This window comes from Agelaius tricolor, unplaced genomic scaffold (assembly GCF_023055355.1).
Source record: "Agelaius tricolor isolate 1412-34295 unplaced genomic scaffold, bAgeTri1.0.p SCAF_6, whole genome shotgun sequence".
Classification (NCBI taxonomy): Eukaryota; Metazoa; Chordata; class Aves; order Passeriformes; family Icteridae; genus Agelaius; species Agelaius tricolor.
In genome coordinates, this window is record NW_027269266.1 from 11,994,420 (window position 1) to 12,014,807 (window position 20,388).

Consider the following 20,388-nt stretch of genomic DNA (forward strand, 5'->3'; position numbering starts at 1 on the left):
TTTCCTACAGACTTAATCTCCAGACTTCAGCTGACCTTAAACTCAGGGCTTCAAAAGGGCAGCGAGGGAGAGTGAGAGTAGAAATCTCAGACTCAGGGCTAGAGACAAAGGGATGGAGGAGGCTGGATTTGTGTGTGGTTTCTGTACACAGATGTAACACATTTGTAGTTAATCTGTGTGGCTGCAGACTGACAACTATGTTTGAAAACTATTTCAAACAAGGCTATATCTTCAGAGTGGACAGGGGTTTACTGCCATGGCTACACTTGGAGGATGACCCTGTCCTCAGTAAAATCCAGCTCTTTTCCCACGGCATCCTTCAGAAAAACTCCTTCTGGAGTAGGTATTCTCTCAGGCCTCTTTCCTGATGAAGCATTAACAGAGTTTGCCTTGATGGTGCACAAGTAACAAATTGTTTTCGAACTGCCCTGGGACATGACAGAGGCTGACATCCACCCCTGGCTGCAGGTAATTTTCTGAGCACAGACCCACCTTTGGGAACCATTGAACACTGTGTTTCAGCTTTCAGCCTTGGAGCTCTCCCTCTAACCCCTACCTCAGCAACTGGATTGCCCTCACACAGAGGGTGTGCAAAGTACTCCACATAAAAAAGCATTTGGGTTCAGCAAGGCGATCACTCCCCAGGTGCAGGGACAGCCTGTAAGGCAGGGGAATAGGGCAAGGAAGAGACAAAGCCCATAGGTGGTGAGCACCAGACCGTGCAGCCAAAGCAGCAGGATTCAGAGCCTGGTATGTCCCCGCTTTGTTGCACTCCTCTGCTGCCTGTGGTGGTGGTGGGGAGAATGCTCAGGAGGAGACACACACTCCCCAGTGGGGATTTCATGCTGCACAGCCTCCTTCGGGAGAAGAGCTGGCCCTGGGGGACCCCAGTAGCTCCTCAGCCCCTCAAGAGGCTTCATGAGAGACAGACAGAGTGAGGGGGGCAAAGCTGCAACAGGAGCTGAGAGAGACGGGAATGACAGCAAGAGTGGGTGAGAAGGGAGGTGGGAAAAGAGTGGGAAAAGGGTGGGAAGAGAGGGGATTCAGGGAGGCAGATATGCAGTGGCCAGATGAGCCTGACACCTGGGGGTACTCTGACAGGGGTCCTGGCAGCTCACCCCACATCAGCGCAGCCTGCTTTCCCTAGGACGAGAAGGGACGGTGGTGTCCCAGTGGGGAAAGGGCAGGGACTTCGAGGGACACGCACTCTCGCATGAAACAAAAAAGGAGTGTTGGAAGGGGGAGAAGGTGGCGGAGGAGGCAAAGGTGGCAGAGGGGATGGCCCAGGAAGGGACGGGGCAGAGTTCCCGCGGGGTACCGAGCCGGGAGGCGGACAGGGATGGGTGTGTGTGTGCGTGTGTGTGTGTGGGGCCGGGGCGACGGGGGCGGCCGGGCAGGGCACGGCAGGACACGGCGGGGCAGGGCCGGGCAGGGGCGGCGGGCGCAGGTGGTGCCGCCGCCCGCATCGGCTCTACCTGCAGTGCCGGGGGCCGCCGCCTCCCGCCCCCCTCTGCTCCGCTCCGTGCGTTCCCCTCGCCTGTCCCCGCCTCGGCTGAGCGCCAGAGCTGGGGCTTGCCGTGTTTGTTTGTTCGTTCGTTCTTCCGCGCTGCCGATGTCTTGGGGGGCTGAGAGGAGGAGGAGGAGGAGAAGGAGGAGGGCGGGGAGGGGGAGGGGACTGGGGCTTGGGAGACGGCGGTTCCTCGGCCTCTCTTATTGCCGCTGAGTTGCGCTCCTCTTCTCTCAGGCTGCGAGCAGGAGCCGCCCGGGCGCTTCCCACTTCCCCGGCCGGCCGGCAGTGCCTGCTGGGCAGCGCGCTCGCTCGCTCGCCTCCCGCCGGGGCAGGTGAGTGCGGGGCACGCCGGGCACCGCCGGGCACCGCCGCCCCGGGGCTCCCGGGCTCCGGCCCCGCGGGAGCCGCGGCCGCTGGAGAGCGGGGCAGGCAGCGGGGACGCAGTTTGCCAAACTCCAGCGCCAGGCTGGTCCCCGCTCACGGCCTCTTTACCTTCCTTATATCCCCTCCGCAGAGCACCCTCGCCCAGCAGAGCGCTCCCGAGGTGTCGGCAGCCGCCAGTATTTTTTATCTGTCTTGTCTGTGTGTTTGTTGGGTTTTGTTTTTGTTATTTTTTCCCCTCGTTTTTATTTGGCTTTCTAGTCTCGCTGGGAATGGCAAGGGCAGCGGCGCCTGGAGAAGGAACAAGTGTGGTTAAAGGGAGAGGGAGCCGGAGCTAAATGACAGGATGCGGGCGGCTTGAGGCACAGAGAGAAGCCAGCCTCCTTCTGTCCCCGAGACTGCCCCTGCGGACCGTGCTTTCTGCTCCTCACTCCGGCTGGAGGATTTAAGGAAGAGTTGTGCGTGGAAGGCATTTTTATTTTTTTTTTCCTCCTTTCCCTGCTGTCGGAAGGGAAAATGGATTGGGGACTTCTCCTACACTGTGCAGCCCTCACCTTCACCCTCGCCAGGGCTCTGCGGAGCGGTGAGTGTCACGGGGACGGCGGCTCTCCTCAGCTCGGGCAGATGCGGGGCCGGGCTCCGGGGCTGCGGGCGCGGGGGGCGGGCGGCGGTGCCCGGCGGGCCGTGGGACCGGCACCGGCATAAACCCGGCTGGGGGGAACTTTCTGCCCGAGGAGGGATGCGGCTCAGTCCTCGTCTGAGGATCGCCCTCCCCGACATTGCTTTCCGACTTTATTTTCTGCTTTTTGGGGTTATTGTATAAAGCAGGCTGCTCATTCTCACTAGATCAGGACAGCCAATTATCTTAATAGCGTCCCGTCCCATAGGCAATTAAACGTCTCTCCTTCGATATCTGAAAGATAATGAATGCTTTAAAGGGAAAGCTCTCTTCCCCGCCCGCCCTTTCTGTTTTCCAAAGCGTAAAATTTTAGCTCATGCCTCCTACCAGCTGTGTGTGTACCTGCGAATAGTCTGCACACGGAGGACTCTCTAGAGTACCTCTTTCCCAAGTCTGCAGTTTACGTGCAACTTACACTGTGCCAAGAGGGGAGCTGAGCTTCTCTGTGAAGGCTCGAGACTTCCTTCCAGGAGGAGAAAATCCCATAACAAATGAGTGATGCGTCTAGTTTACTGTCAGGCAACCCTTGAAAACACAACTAATTAAAAGCAGGGTGCTCCTCCTTCCCCGAACAATGCCAGGGCACTGTGAATATTTCACTGCATGATGCATTTTTAAAGATGGTCTAATTGTGGGACTGCTTGACGTTTAGCTCTTGCACATGAAACAGCTCATGTGAATCTTCCTTTCCTGAGAAATCCCGAGCAATTATTATTAACTAATTATCAAATATTTACTTTTGCCTGACTGGGTTTTCAATCAAAGTAATTAAAAGAAGAGAGCACCCTCCACTTACACTGGTATATTGTTTTAATAAGGGACTGCAAGTGGAGTGTCAAGCGAGAGTATTAAAATCACATGTTTTATGATGGAAGTTAATCTCTTTCCCAATATGTTTTGAGGAGGCTGCTTAGTTTAATCAGGAGCTTCCTCCTGCAGTGCTGTGGCACAGGAGCAAAGGTGCTGGAGGGGTGCCCCAAGCCTGGTGTGGGGATGCTCCCAGAGGTGCACTTTGCTCATCCCCCCAGCCCAGCTCGGGGTGTGGGCAGCTGCCTCCCACATAGACCCACACTGCCACCCTGTACCTCTGAGGGACAGAAGGGGGCCACCCCCATGCTCTTGTTGCTCATTTCTTCCTGTGCAGAGGAGGAGAAGAAGTTGCTGGGCAGAAGCCTCCACCACGAGTGGTTGATGTGGTGGTCCTGCTGGAGTCACCAAGGCCATTAACCTCCTCTGCAGCCTACCAGACCTACTAATGCCACCGTCACCTACATGCAGTATTAGTGTCCACTAAATTAATTCATTAACCTTATTTGGAACTAATGGTCCAAAGTCATTAGAAACTGCTCTTCTTAATCAAGTGTGAGGGAGATTGCACAGAGCCAAGGAGTCTAGCAGACCGCATTATCTTATTACACTGTCACTTTCCCAGAAGTCGCAGATTAAGGAGCGCTGGTGGTAGTGAGTCCACCTCAGCGTCCTCTGAAGTGACTCTGTCAAGTGACTAGAAGCAGCACTGCTTTATTTCAGGCATTTAACAGATGCCAGACCCTGCCATGATGTTTGCAGGACTGGAGTGGGCTTAATGAGACAAGACCGCTTTCCGAGTATGCTTACACAGGGAGGAAAAGGCAAGATTCCCTGAGAGCCCCAGACAGCGGATTAGCAAGATCACCAGTGACAGCTTTTGAACTTTAAGCACCAATGCCTTTTGTTCTGGTCAGAGGAAAACAGCCTGTTTTGCAAAGGCACGGCAGAAATATAATAAGATAGCCTTTCCCAGCAGCATGCTTGGCAGTATCTGGGATTTGACCATACATCTGAGTACCTATCAACCCCTTCCCTCCTAATTTATGGCAAATAATTTCTATAAAGAGTGTTGCTTTATGCATTTTTGATGTGCACTTCCTCATTCATTTCCATTTGACCTGTTTTTTCCTACAATAAAATCCTGTATATTTATAAATTCATGCTGAGAGCAAGGATTGCCATTTTGCTTTCACAGGGAATGTATTAGATAGAGCACTGCAGACTGTATATACCATTATTGAGATGTAGTGATATATAGTCTTGCTTTAGTGGGGACATTCTTCCTGTCCATAGTTTACTGTCTTGTTTTATTGCTCAAAATTCAACAACCAACACTTGGAGAAAGTTTTTCCTACCTGAAGGTGCACAGAAAGAAATCCATAGTAGTAAAAAAAGTGATAACACAAACCTGCACTGGACAGTGAAGTGAGTGACTGTGTAGGTTGGATGTTTTTGTCCCTTTTTTTTTTCCTATAAAGCTTAAAATGCAACCCTGACAATGCTGACCCAAAGGAGCAACTGTCACACTTTGTGATTCTAGAAACTTTTGCAACTATTTTGCTATTAGAAATAAATCTTTGTTGTTGTTCAGGGGAGGAAGGAATGAAGGGAAGAGGAAGGGAGGTTGTTCTGCTCCATTACTTTGATGCAGTCTCCAAGCATGAACAAACGTCCTTGAAAGAGTAAATAGCGGATGATTTCTGCTTCACTAGAGCTACTTTGTTCTCTTCTATCCTGGGTTTGAAGAGCACAGATAGTTTCAACCTGCCTAGATTTATGGACTGATAAAACAAAGGGAGGGTGTCCTGTGAATGAGCTTGGATCCACCAATAGAATCCCAATGGTCAGTGACACAGACCAGACTTATCCCATAGCTGGGCAGGGGGTCAAATGGCATCTCTTAACATCTCCTCCCAGCCTTTCTTGAAACTTCATACTTAAGAAGAGTACAGTTTTTGGAGTTAATTGTGTCCCATGTACCCTTCTCAGCCAACATTAACGCAGTTATGCAGGGGCAAGGCCTTAACACTGTAAGGGGTACTGTTGGAGTGGAGGACTTTTTAAAAGGATACTGTTTAGTAATGGGAGTGCCTTCTGCTGTCTGCTGCCTTTACAGCCACCGGATTTAAGGAATGGGGTACGGGAGGGAGTCCTCTTCCTCCGGTAGATAGTAGCCCAGATGCCCTTAGAAGCAGAAGAATGCTAAGTTAGCCTGAAGAAGGCTGCGGCCGCGCAGCTTTCCCACGGCAGTCTGCCGGGTCCGCTGCTGCGGGCTGTGCCCGGATGCTTGCCGGGGGCACTGAGACCAGCCCATGTGTTCCCTTCCCCCGCAGACAAGTGTGGCGACACGATCAAAATTTTAAGCCCCGGGTACCTGACGTCTCCCGGCTACCCGCAGTCCTACCACCCCAGCCAGAAGTGCGAGTGGCTGATCCAGGCGCCGGAGCCCTACCAGCGCATCATGATCAACTTCAACCCGCACTTCGACCTGGAGGACCGCGACTGCAAGTGAGTGAGAGCGCGGGAGGGAGCGCTGCGGAGCGCCACGGCGACACCTGCCGGCCGCCGCGGGCAGCGCCAGGGGCAGCTCCGCGGGCAGCTCCGGGCCGGCGGCGAGCGGGGCAGGGAGCTCTGAATGTGTGTCCGTGTGGGCCTGTGTGCGTGTGTGTCTGTGGGTGTTAAAAATGTCTTCACATCTTTCTGAGGTTTGTAAGCTGCTCTGAGTTGCGCCCGCCCGGTGCGCTGCGAGCGGGGGGCGGTGGTGATGCGCGGAGTGGGGGTGCGGTTGTGGTGAGGCACCGTTTGCTGGCCCGTTTGTTTTTGTAACTCTCTTGTTTGAGTTGGAGTTTGAAAAAGGAGCTCTTTTTCCTTTTTTACCCCCACGACTACAAGCAGCCCATGGAATAGACAGGCCGTTTATAAATTGGCAAATCTTCCTATTGCAGAGTTAGTCTGGCAATTACCCTCACCCTTCAAGGGGCGGTGGACTGGAGCACTGATAGTCGTATTTCCTTCTTTCTCCCTTTGCTGCTGATTTATAGCCAGTAGCTTTTCTTTCCCCTCCTCCTGCTCTCCTGTAGTGCCCTGAGAGGAGAAAGGAGGGAGCTGAGCTTCCTTTGTCCCCTGTCCTCGCATTCCCTTTGACCACCCATTCCAAAAGAGAGAAGGAGAATCGGAACCTCCCAGAAGCTGTTCTCCACTTTTCCCCAAATCTGTAAATCTCACAGCTTGCACAAGGCAACATATGGTCAGATCATTCCCCTCTTCAACATGCCCTCTGAATTCAGCCAGCTTGTTGCATGAAGAAAATATTTTAGTGATTCATTATTTAAATATTTCTGGACTGGACTATCATAGTTACTTAAATATTTCTTGTGTATCATAATTTTTTATCCCCTACTGATAACTGCAAGAGAGTTGCTGTTGATTAATGCTACCAGTCAAGATTTTCTCTGCCTGTCAGAAAGATTAAACTCAATAGCCAGTGGTGTTTGGTATTTCACGGTAGTATTCAGGATTTGGTCCCATAAAATGATGTTCAGTTTATCAGGAGTGCTTGTGATAGACCATGAGATGAGAGTGTTGGACTTAGGGAAAGAGAGCAAGTGTATCAAGCACTTAATTTTTACTATGCATATCTTTGTCCTATTATTTAATAACTCGATTACTTAGATCACAATTATTGTTTTTTCTTAAAATGAAGTTTTTAGTGATGCATTGTGGTACTTAGTTGCTTTTTTATGATATTTTATAACCACTTACAGATCAGCATTTCAGTGCCATAGTTGAGTGATAATGCAGAAGAACCCTGTGCTCATAAAACGAAACTTTGTGAAAATGAGTTTTTACTGTGGTGTTGGAGCTGCAGCTCATATTCACACCATATGTTCACACGCTGACTTCCCATTCTTTAATTTTTAATGTCTTGTACTCAGGCAATGGTTCACTTCTCTGTGTCTTCTTGATATAGGTTTTGCTTTCATTCTGTGGAATGCTGCTAATGCTTTACAATATTTGTCACTCTTTGCCTCTTATAGAGAAATTAAGAAATCAAATCAAGCATATTTCAGTGTCAAATCCTTTTTCTCCATTGCTAGAATGCATGTTTTTCCAACTCTGTAAAACCAACATGGTCTTTGGCAGCAGTAAAATGGTGTACAGCCTACAATTATTTGAAGAACAATTAATCTTTGTGGCACAGTGTTGTGTTAAACAGTGCTAGACTGAGCTGAACTGGGTCCAGGGAAAGGACTGACTCCCTCCCTCTGCTGCTTCCTTCTTCAGTGTTCATTGTCCACTCTCCCTGCTGCATTATTTCTGCCCCTGAAATGGAGCCCAAAGCAGTAATGAGATGGTAGTGGGTGGAAGGAAGTCTCTCAACAGGGTTGTTTGCATTGTGTTTGCAGTGTATGATGGTGATGACTTTACCATTATTTTGTCTGTGCTGAAACGCTAATTTTCTAGGCTATGCTAAATTACTCAGCTGCTACTTCATTTATATTGAAAATTGCTCTTTTTAACTTGAGAGGGATTGTATTTGTGGGGAAAAAAACAACAAAAAAAAAACCACCAAAACCTTAGGACCAGAGCAATTATTTCAGCAACAGGAATTTGTCAACAGTCTCTCTGGTCTGAAATTTCAGCATCTACTTACAAAATTCACATTCCTTGTACTGAATATTGAATACAACGGGTGATTAATGCAATAAATGTATCACGAGATTTTTTTGGTTTTCAGCTAAGTACATTTTGTTTCTCTAATATGCTTAGCTTATTAGAAACCCAGTTTGCAATCTAGAAATGTGTAATTTAGGTTACAGTCTAGTTTATTGAAAGGTTTAGCACTGGAAATTAATAACCACTTAAATATGAAATGCAGATAGAAAATGGGAGATAAGGGAATTCATGTCTGGGAACAAAAAATGTCCCATACAATTAGAGTAGACTAGAGAAGATTAGCTTGCTGGCCTAGCTCCCAAAATCCTCTTTATAATGCTGTTCATTGCAACTTGGACCTTAGTTAGCATTGAAAACAACTTTAATAACAGGGACCCCCTGAGCCCAGGAAGGGAGACATTTTGACTTTGGAAAGGTTACCTTCTTGTTCCGTAGTGCCAATAAGAAAATCAAGAGGCTTTACCTAACTTTAAAAAATATTGCTCTATATAGAGGGCTAGATGTATTGAAATGTAAAACTGGTGAAAGGTTGATTCTCTGGGGAGAATCAAAAGCAGCACATTTAAGCACTAGCTGTTACTGAATGCTGTTCCCAGTTAGTCTCTTTGTATATTAGGGTTTGGAATTAATTTAAGAATATGCCCTTGATTTACCTACTTATTATGCTATGCTTTAATGAATAAGTATTTCTCAAATGACTGCTAATAAAATTCATATATGTATGTTTTTCTGACAATCAGAACCATTTGAGTTGTTTTAAATTTCAAGTAAACATGGTGAAAATTCCTTTTTCTCTGGAAGCATTCCAAAGGACTCAACTTTCACAGTATTGAAGAATAAAGACAGGCAAATAATTAAAAATATGTTCACACAAGCTGGGTTCATCTAATAAAGAATCTTCTAGACAGGACTACTGTACCAGCATTATGGAAATACTGGGTTTCGACAGGAAGCACACAAACATGTTGACCACAGATTGTTATCAAGGACATATATAATGAAGAAATTCACAGTGTCTTTAAACATTTAGCTTTAATGAGCGTTATGCCTCCTCTTCAAGAAGCCAAGAAACAGAAATTATGGTTGTACTTTAAGAGAAAAGTAGTTTTTGTTTGCCATTTTGCCTTTTCTCAAGCAAGTCCCAAAAATAAGCATGCATTCTTGGAGTCAGGAACATGGTTAAAATGAATAGAAGAGACAAAACATATGGCCACATATTAGTTAAAATGCTCCAGTGTTTGTTGCATGTGGTAAATGCTTTTCAGCACTTAGTGCAAGCTGTACAAGTCTCGTGTTGCTGAAGTATCCTACTGTGTAAATGTGGCCATCTTGAATCTAGTAAAACTTTATACCTAGATAATAAACAAGAATGTCACTGATACAGTACTTTGAATTTATGGAACTTTTCCGGTTTCCCAGCAATGCACACTATCAGCATGATAATTTATAATGGTTTGTGACAAATGTTGCTGAGCAAAGAGGTGTGTGGTTACATTCAGATCAGATGTCATTATCTAGGGAGCAATAAAAATTTCACAGACACTAGGTTAAAAACATTAAGAAAATGAATGTGAAGCTTCAGAAGAAAAGGGCTTAAGAAAGGTGGAGGGTTGGGTAGAAAAAGCCCAACAGTGGTTTTCTTACTGACAAATTATTAACTTTGTTGCCAGACTTGACTGTATTGTTTTACAAGGTTTTCAGAGATATGCCACACAGCACTATTATTATAACGGCCATCATTTATAAATGTAGTAAATAAATATAATTCTTGCTTAACACTTGTGGATTATATACAACAGTGCTGTCAAATCTCTCAGAATGGAAAAATTGTCCATTTTGGAAACATTCAAGTTATAGGAGAGATGTCATAAATAATTACTCTTCATATTGCATTTACTAGGGGTTAGTTACGTGCATGAGAGCAGAGCTGTACAGAAATTGCAGTCAGTTATAGAATACAGAGAAAAAAAATCTATGTTTGTTTATATAGAAGAAAATGCCTCCTCCAGATCCTTGGGTAAGGAAGAAAGCCTAGGTATTCAGACCTATGGAGTGAAAGTATAGCTCCACATAACTCCCATAGACCTAATGATGTTAGAAATTCATTCATCCAGTTTACTTCTAAATAATGTCAATGGATTTATGCTACAAATCTGTAGGTATAACAAACTCAGGCTGGTAAAATAAACAGGAGCAAGGGAAGTCATGGCTCGGCCTTCCTTTAGTTTCTGCAAAGTTTAAGCTTTCATTTGCTTTTGTCTAAATCCTGGTTCCTGTTCTTCCATGCAGCAAGGTCTGCTTTGTGCAGGCGTCGTGCCTCGTGTCGGTTCCTTTTGTGCAGGGTTGGTTCAAGCCCTTTGGGCTGAGCTGATGGGAGTAAGAGTGCCCATGTCCTTGCTGCCCAGCTGCAGAACCACCAGGAGTGATCCTGCTGGGCTGCCACTGAGCCTGTCAGAAGGCTTCTGCCATCAGCTGCACACAGCAGCTGCTTCTTGACTGCCCCAGGGGCACCTGGAGCCCACACAGCCCTGAGCTGCTCCCACAAACTGCCCCAAAGTGTTCTGGGCTCAGTGCAGCCCCACTGGCCGTGGGAGCAGTGGGAGCTCTGCCCTCCACTCCCACCGAGCTGCCTCCCATCATTCACGGTGACTGTGGGGAAGGGCTCAGCGCAGGCCCCGTAGGGTGGTTAATGACTGTATTGGTTATTTGGATAGAAAATGTCAGTCAGAGCTTCCTAATTCCCTCTGCCTGGCCACCATGGGGCTGCAGGCACAGTGCAGCTGACAAGGCAGGGTGAGCAGCACAGGAGCAGAGTTGCTCAGGTCTGGGGAAGGCAGGGGTTGTGTTTGTCCACCACGGAGCAGAGAGGTCTGAAGGAGCCAAGGTCTTTTGCTTAGGTTTCCAACAGAAATATGGCTTCACTGGCTTGGCACTATCAGCTAAGCATCAGCACTGGCCTTTGAGCGAATTTCAGCAGGACAAGGTATCCAGGAGACATGGGAATGCCCCCTCCTCACTGCTGAGGGCAGCTGGAAGGATGCCTGCCCTCCCCTGCTTGCTCTGGACTGGATTCACTAATCCACCCAGCCCAAGGTGTGGAGTCAGCCACCGTGGGCTGCACTGCCCAGGCAGAGGTGGGCAGGGACCTGGGCATCTCTCTGTCAAAGCCAGAGTGGGATGTGGGCACTGACACACTGGCAAGGCCATACCTGTGCTGAAGAGGCAGCATCTTATCCTTTTTGTCTCCCTCAAAAATCTGTCCCTAAGAGCTGTTTGGGGTTACCAAGAGAAGCACTAAAGTTGGAAGTACTAAAGGGATGAAGTGGGCCATCCTTCATTCTATTCCTAAAACAAGAAACAAGTGGGTTTGGCTTAGTTTGAGAAGAGTTGTTGCAGTAGATTGGGGGCCATGTGGTATCTCATGTTCTGGGTGTACTTTGAGGGCATTTCTCTGCTATGTGTATTAAGCACATGAAAAGATTTCTCAGGGAGCACTCGGCTAGACCCAGACAGTCCTTCTGGAGACCACTGCTGTTTGGTACCCTCCATATGGCTGCAGGAAAGGTTCCTGTCAAGGAAAGGAATCAGATCAGACCCTGTGCAGGAGCAAGGAAGCAAGAAACTCTTGTACCCCAAAAATTTTTTTAACTTGAAGATTTTGCATTATGAAAGTACATATAATATCTCTTTGCCACAAGATTCCACATGTATTTGCACACAGAGAAGCAAATACTTAAAGATGAATATGCTGTTATTTTATTGTAGGGACTAAATAAGAATTAAAAGAATTTGGAAATCATATTATTTTCTGATTATACAGTGTAATGAAACAATTCCTTTGGTTTTTATCCAAGCATTTAACTCTTGTGAGAATCTCTATTGTCAAACTGTTTAACAATTTGTTCTTTTAGAGTAATGGTTTTAGTTTGAGTTTTCTCAGGAAAAGGTATTAGGAAATCCATGACCAAAGTGCCTGGTCATAGCTAGAGAGTCTTGCAGGACTGTGTTCAGGGCTGAGGGGTGGGTTGCAGAGCCCATTATTGCACTCTGTGTATGGCTGCATCCCCTGTCACAGAAAAGTCTTGACTTGGGTCTCAGTACAGCAGCACATTAAAACTATAAAACCATATACATGGTTTTTTATTTATACATCATATATGGATGTATATATGAAACATATGTATATATGATATAAACATCATATATGGATTTTTGTATTACTCTGAACACTTAACTCTGAGGGGAATTCTGTCTAGATGTGCTACAACCAGATGCCCTTCAGACAGGAAAAATTTGAGGGTCAAATGTGGATTCCCTTAAGCCTAATCCTTCATCCTTTCTGTGAACAGAGATAAACAAATTCAGAACAAAGGTCTAAGTCCTTTCTAAATTGAAACCCAGAGTTGTTGGAATTAGCTCTGTGAAACTCTCAATATGTTTTCAGTCAACCCCACACTGCTCCTCTCTCCACCCTCCTCTCCTTGGCTAATCTAATTGGAACAAAAAACTATGTGTTTCTGTTAGTTTCTTAGTTTCTTAATCATAGTTTATTGAAAGCTATAACATTGGATCATAATTTGATAATTATGATATAGAGATCTTTTTACAGCTAATGTGAACCCAAATTAAATTATTCTCTTTTGCAGTATTTCCAAGGAATGAAATTATGTCTGAAAACTAGATATACATGCACTCACATGTATATGTCTAGGCTTATATATCACACCAAACTGCTTGGATACAGGCATATTTTATGTGCACCTCTTTAGGGCTGTGCATATATGCCTGTATTTATGTATATGTTATAGATTTCTTAGTTTATGTAGAAGTTCCTAAAGTAAATCTACTAATTAAAGCCCTAATACCCATCTTAAGGCTGATAATTAGGTATAAAGAGAAAAAGACACAGGATTAGTGTTCAGATCATGTTCCAAATGCCTCTTAATTGGGTGTTTGTAATCAATCCTGATTGCAAGAGGCAGTGGTTTGGCAGAATAAAGAATGAAAAAGGCTTAGCCCTACTATTCTCTTGTTAGTTGACTTGGCCATAGTATTTTAGGACAGGATCCAGTGTTTAACAAGGTAATTTTGTCAGCCTTAGCAATCCCTATAAAACATCTAAAAATATTTTCTAATGATTTTTTTCAAGCTAATAACTCTCTCAAGCTAGAGAGTTATTTTTATCCATAATCTTAAAAATTGTTTTTGAGTGAACCGCAGGAAAGACTTTGTTCTCCTGGCCTCTATCCACCACTGGCTTTGGAAATCATGTCTGAGTTCACTGTGGGTTTTTCATTGTATTGACCTTGGTACTTTTCTCACCAAGCCACAGTTTTCCATCATAAAACCACACAGCTTGGTATAATGATTATTTCTTTATCCTGAGTAACCAAACAATTTTTTAAACAGGGTGACAGATTTCCCTCTTGCACTGTGGGAAGCAAGCACCTGGCCATTTCCAAATAGACTTTTAATTAACTTCCTGAAGGAGATTTGAGAGAAGTTTAATAAGTCACCTGCCAACTTTTTGGGAGCATAGGTCATTTGCTTTTCTGTAGGAATTCACAAAAATGTGAGAATAACTCCCTTCCCAAGTCCTAAACTTCCATGGAGGAAATTGATTTTCATGGGCAGTATCAAAGGTTTTTAAAAGTGTAACCTCAGAAATTGAATTTCTGATTGTTTCTCATGCACAAGGTACTGTGAAACTCTGTGATCTGCAGATCTGGTTATGAACTGTGTGAACTTTATAATAATTTATTTAAACATTATCAGATTGTGCATATTTAGACTCATCTTGAAGGTTAATATCATTACAAGGGTTTTATGTAATGCTATAAAATGAAGAATTCAGATGGCTCAAAAAGACCATTGAGAAAATATCTCCATATATGTAAGAGACACCCATTTAATGTGATTTCATCCAGAAGAAACTATGCACATCCCAGAAGCGCAATAACCAGCTGTTGTTCAGGAGAAACTGGGCAGTTGTCTGCTGCCTTCCACACTGACATGGAGCTGCAGTGGCCACACATCCCATGCCTTCCCTAAATACAGATGGGCTGAGCCTCAAGCTGAGTGAGCTTGGCTTAATCCCTTCCCTACACTCCCAGCACTGGGGCCCTGTTGCACATTTGTGCTCTGGGCTGCTCTGTGCCCCCACGTGAACACAGAGCCCATCAGAGCTGTGGTGTGCCCACTGCAGGTGGGGCAGGACTGAGCTCACATCTCAGCCCTGTGCTGGGGCCATGCCATTCTTTGAAAAAGTTATATTGGTAGTCTTTTTCCTTTTGTTTTTTTTTTCTTGCAACACTCTGTATTCAATTGAAACTTGGTAACCTAGAGAAAACTAGAAGTCTGTTCACACCAGAGTGATTATTCTGCCTCGAGCTTTGAGAACTGCTCCCTCAAAGCCAAAGTTTTGCTCATTCACATAAACAGTCACACTGAAGTCAATTAAAACCACAGACTCACTTGAGCAGGGCTAATGAGTAGGACATACATTTCTGGCACTACACAAATTAATAATCGCTTCTTAACAGTGGTTTTCAGATGTTTCCAGAGTAATTTACAACACAGTAGAAGATTCAGCCTCATACTTCATAGATCATGATAAATAGGTTATTAGCTCTTCTCCAGCTCCTAGGTCTTACTAGGGAAACAAGTTCCTAAGTGCATGAGTAACAATCAAAGTTTGTCTTCTTATGCCAATCTGTCATTAAGCCAGACAACTTCTACTGACTTTCTTCTGATGTATTCATCTGTAACAAGGAAAGCAGATCAGCAATTTAGAAAAGGTTTAGTTTGATCACCATGTAGAAATGCAGGCTACACTGCCTATTTCCATAGCAATCACACCACTTTGCCAGATGCAAAATGAGAGGCTTATATCCTTCATGCTAAAAGCCCTTCTTAGAGGAAATCCTAGGCTGTCGCTTCATTTGAGTAGCTTTAGCTAAGTCTAGAAAAATATGCAAAGGTAGCTCTTAAATGAAAACTCTTTTTTTTCATGTTTCAAAGTCATCTTTATAATCTCTTTTGGAGACAGAGGCATAAGATATATTAACATGGAAGGCATATGTTCTGATTGCTGAGTGTTTTTTGACATTCCCAGAAAACCCCTGGGACTTTGTGTCACAGTTCTGTAAACTTTATCTATTTGTATATTCATATCTGGGCCTAAATCCAAAACTTCTTTACATGCATTACAGCAGACAGTTTAGGTTTGTCTCCTTGTGCTCCAGATGGCAAGCAGTTAAATCAGGTACACATTTTAACCACTCCACACAGTCTAATGCTCTAATGCATTTCAAAAGTTTTCCAATGCATTCTTATAGCACATAGACTATAAAATGTACGTGTATAAAATAGATACAGGACTACATTGAGCTGTGAAGCAAGTGAAGACAGCTCCACTGATGCCAGTAGAGCTGCACCTGCTAATAGCTCAAACAAAATACCATAAGTATATCTTATTATGTTCCTTACTGGTTTCCATTTTCATTTATTCTCCACAGCTATACTAGATGACGGCCTTCCAACAGTATAATAGTCATCTTTATCTCATTTCTCTGACATCATTTTCAAGCTCCTTATTACTGTTGAATAGTGTAGCTAATAGTGTCCAAATTGCTTCTCATTCTTCTCATTATAGTAAGTCATTATTCAAGAAACCATCCTTTCCCACACAAATAGCTCTCTCCCAAACTAAACTTGAAACTTACCTCCAAGCACCAGTCTTATATTTGCCAATTAGACTCCTTCTACTGGCTATTACATGTATACTTTGCACATTTTTACACTTTTTTTACTAACTGTACCTGTGTACTCCTTGGAATTTTAATCTTTGTCTTCTAAGCCTAGTCTTCATGCACTGATTTTTGGACCAATTTAATTATTTCAATTAAGGCTTTGTTTGTGTATACTTAAAACAATTCAGCATGCACTGGGGGATGCATATATTCTAGTATAAAGGTGTCTAATGTCAGTATTTTCACAGAATAAACCTTGCTAATGTCAGCAGCTTTCAACAAAGACTGCTTTATCTAGAGAGGTTTCTAAACTGGTGAAGCTATAGTGCCTGTAAAAACAATGTACAAACCTACTTTTGTGTGACATAACTAGTCACCAAGGCTAGTAGAGGATTTGGGATCCCATATTAGCTACATTTATCAGCAAAAGTTAATTGGATCGCCTTAGTGACTGCAAGCTGCAAATTGCAATGTGAATGTAGATGTGCATATGAGGGCCTTCCTGACACATCCATTTTCTCCCAGCTTTTAGTCTTCAAACAAAAGCTTAGCCAAAGTGTCCAAGCTAAGCAGTTCCTCTGCCTGCTGTAACTTATGCTTTCCAGGAAGGGTTTTTTTGAGCTTGTGTTACTAGGCAGCTACATAAATTACTGTGGTGTGACCTTCAAGCACCTGACTTACTCCATGGAAATTATCCATATGCACACTCTCACCCTGTGATCTTCTATATGACGTGCAAGTTTCTTAGTTGTTCCTCCCCCACACCTGAAATTAAAAAGTAAAAACATGCTCATAGATGTTAAGCACTGCTCATCTGATGCTCTGAAATCAAGCTCTGACTACTCTGAAAATAAATATCTGATCCCCAGGTAACTTTTGCATGTCCTCATATGCTCAGCATAGAAAAGAAAATAAATCTTTCCTTTCAACATCCCAGCTTCAGCTCTTTCCCATCTGAGAGACACCAGATAATTTTTATTTAAATATGTAAAGAAAGCAACCTGTTTTTCATGGACTATATTCCTAATTTGTTTAAAGATCATTCTACTGAACTTAGTAGAACCCCGGTGATTTATATCATCTGAGTGAGGAGCTGACTCTACACTTCCACAGCTCCCTAGAAATTCTCAGAAGAAAGGTCAGTATTGTAGCTGAACAAATGTTAACTCAGAGTGAAGGCAGTTAAAGTTTTGCCATTCATCTGTATTGCACTTTAATACTTAGAACGAATGGGTAGGAGCTTCTTAAAAGTAGATGAAATAAAGACAAAAGTAATTCTATATGTGTGCAAAACTCTCTTTCCACTAACATCTTTAAAGAAATGTACGGGATTGGATGCTGTGGTTCTGTGACTCTTTACAGTGATAACTCTCTCCTACTGCTTGATCTTGGGACAGTCAATCATCATCTTTGTGCTTCTGCTTCCTTAGAGAGCGTAATATTTCTCTGGTTTTCAAATATCTGAGGATGTGCTTATTAGTGTTTGCAAAACCCTTAGAGACTGCTGGTGGAAATGTAAAGCAGTATAATAGTAATTTTCCATTGTTTTGTGTTGTTCATCTTCTAACTGTTAATTTTTTTTAACAATATACTGCAGTGTAAAAATGCATGTGGCAATCTTCTAACGTTCAGAAAGAAGTGTTATCCAAACAAAAATAAAGAATAGCACTCATGCTCACAAGAGACACATTATCTGTGATGAGGAGAATCTGTAACAGACATGGCACTAAGTCAAAGCTGTGCAGCAAACAGCATCCAAATGCAAGCAATTTCAGACGTGTGCATATTGCCAGTACAAAACCAGGCCATTCTGCAAATGCAGAGTCCCCCAAGGAGCAGTGAACCTCGCAGCAGCAGCACTAATGGCTGTCTTCTCATGTGTAGCAGGGGAGAGCAGCACTTTAGAGCCGCCTTGGGCAGCTGTTGAGTTATTCATTCTTAACTTACTTCTATAAAGCTGTTATTGGGTGGAAGCAGATGACACAGAAGATTTTGGACCTGTTCTGTCTGCTGTGAGGGGAGCATTCCCCATTCTTGCACACAGGGTGAAATTCTGACTTTTTCCAAGTCAATGACAAAATTTTTCCCCAGTCTTGCTTGGACTGAAAAAAAATTATTTTAGGCCCCAAAAAACCCTTTTTTGAAGAGCACTTCAGTGGTGCCAGTGTCTCTTGTAGGATTTTTCTCAGTTTGGACATTATTTTTCTTTCAATGCACATTATTCAAAGGCATTTGTACTGGTGGAACAATAATGAAATGAAATCAAAAAACAACCAACCACAAACAAAGCCAAGAAACACCCCACAACCATTTTCTGTTGTTAGAGTACATGTAATGCACGAGGTACTGTGCTGGTCATCTGCCTTGTTTCTTAACCTCCTTTCAGAACATTTTAGGCTGGTTTATGATTTGCTTGTTCCACCTGATGCCTTGTCCTTCCTTCTCTCCTCTCTACAGCTGATGTGAAAACTCAGACTCTCCTCAGTAAAACACAGCCGTTCCCTTTATCAGTTTTGTCCACTCCAAATTTTGGACATCATAAGTCAGGCCTCAAAAAATTGCGAAACTTTATAAAAGTCCTCGAATCTCAAAATCTACTGCTGGTTCCTGTTTCATTTTTTATCAAATATATTTTGGGTGCTTTTCTCTGCCATAAATGAGAAGTTTGGCAATACCACAATATCAACAGCTGATGCTTTGAAATATGCAACCAAATTCCATGCTACTCATGCTAAAAATAATGAGAGCTGGTAATGTTAGATTCTTCCTAAAGTCACAACTTCCTGATGCTTTTGCTGTTCTCAGTCATAGCCCTGAAACTCCCACTGAAGGGAAGATTTATAGAAGAAAAACAGAACCAAAGGGAAATTGAATTGTTAATTTATATTGATTTCATTGCATGACTATGTTTCTTCACCTGATGATCTATTTTTGATCACTGTATGATCAAAATTTGCAGAAATCAAAACTCATCCCAGAAAGAAAATACCTCTGAGCCTACCATCCTTTTCTCTGAGAACACATGAAATAGCATTAGGAGTTGAACTGTTATGGTGACCACCATATATTTGCTTGGCTTAAAAACCAGATTACACCAATGAGAAAAAATTTGATTGAAAGCCATTAAATACCAGGACATGACTTTTGGCTCAGGAAGAACCTGATCTGCAAATTGCTGTCATGGTTGGTACAAAGATAACACTGGCTGCTTCAGGATCCTTTCCCTGTGCCACAGCTGTCCTCTGCCAGTCCTGCTTTCCATAAATGAGGTGCACTGACACAAGAAACTTGTCTCTGCCACGTTCTTTTATGTGTTGTGCAGGCTTATGTTTGCAGGGGATTGTTCTCATTCAGATATTACACAAAAATATGGTGCAAAGCAGCTTACACTGACATAAAGGGGCCCATCCTGTGCTTAACTGTACCATTTTTTTATCAGCATGTTTCTAGTGAAGTAAATGAAGTTGTGGCCAACCACTTTGTGTTTCCTTAATGGTTTGGATCCTTCCCTGCTGCAGTTACAATAACTGCAGTGGGTCTAATCTGATGTGCACAAGCTGAGAAGTGGATGCATAGCTCTAAACTCAGGGGCTGTTCTGAAGACAAAACCAATTTTTGAAACGTTTTCATAAACTCAAGGAAATCTTAATGTCTTTATTCTGTTATTGCTTTACAATAATAATCCCAAACTGGCCTGGGAGCCATTACTCAGTGAGCACTGGCCCCTTGGAAGGTTTCAACTTGTCAAGTTTAGCCATTTTTTGAATGCACAGAGGAAGTCATTAAGGCACATCAGGCTGCTGATTGCTATTAAACTCTGCAGAGACTTCTGTGCAAAAATCAATGCCATAACAGGGCTACAAGAATCTAAGAGGTGGGAAAAGCATTTCTTTACCCTCTGGTAACTCAAAATGGACTAATAGACTTTGTGAAACTTCAAAAAAAAAATATCACCCATAAGCTAGGGGCCAAATGTAAACCTCTGTGACAAAATAATACAGCTCAGAAAGCTCCAAACATGTGAAAATGGTTTTATAATGGAACTGTCACTGCTGTAACCTCAATTGTATGTTTCTGTGCTGGGGAAATCTTACACATCTGCACATCTACACATGCACGTGCTTATTTATTGCATCCCAGGGAACACCTTTTTTTGCTGTATTGCCACTGAGGAACCTGGAGGGAAAATGCTTTTTTAGCAAGGTATGATCTTAGATAGCTGTTGGCAGGAAAGTACTACAAAAATTTTGCAGATGAGTTCCATCCCAGCATCAGAGAAAGTGTTATTTAGATGACTGTCTAGTTTTGACTTGGGCCTGAGGGGGGGGAACTTCACTGAAAAATACAACACGGTTGCAACAATTGCTAACAGTTGAAGACTTTTGTAGAAAATATCTTTATCATGGGAAAAACTAGTTTAAAGCACATTAGGAAGTTTTATTGTAAACATGTATTGTATAGACCTGGCAAAGTCCATTGTCTGAATCTGGAATGTCTTAAATTCCAATTGTTCAGTTCTCTTCCCCCACAAAGCAAAAGGGAAGCATTCAATTCAATTTTTGTCATGAATTTCATTTGAA

General features: G+C 43.5%; 1 protein-coding gene across 2 annotated transcripts in view; it reads left to right on the forward strand.

Annotated features, from left to right (window-relative positions):
* Positions 1–1,683: 1,683 nt before the first annotated feature.
* NRP1 (neuropilin 1) overlaps positions 1,684–20,388 on the forward strand; it is a 114,068-nt gene continuing 95,363 nt past the window's right edge. For both annotated transcript variants that reach the window (XM_071428688.1, XM_071428689.1), the window contains exons 1-3: positions 1,684–1,842; positions 2,025–2,474; positions 5,714–5,888. In XM_071428688.1, coding sequence (XP_071284789.1) covers positions 2,408–2,474; positions 5,714–5,888 — 242 coding nt within the window. In that variant the 5' untranslated portion in view covers positions 1,684–1,842; positions 2,025–2,407. The remainder of the gene's footprint in view (positions 1,843–2,024; positions 2,475–5,713; positions 5,889–20,388) is intronic.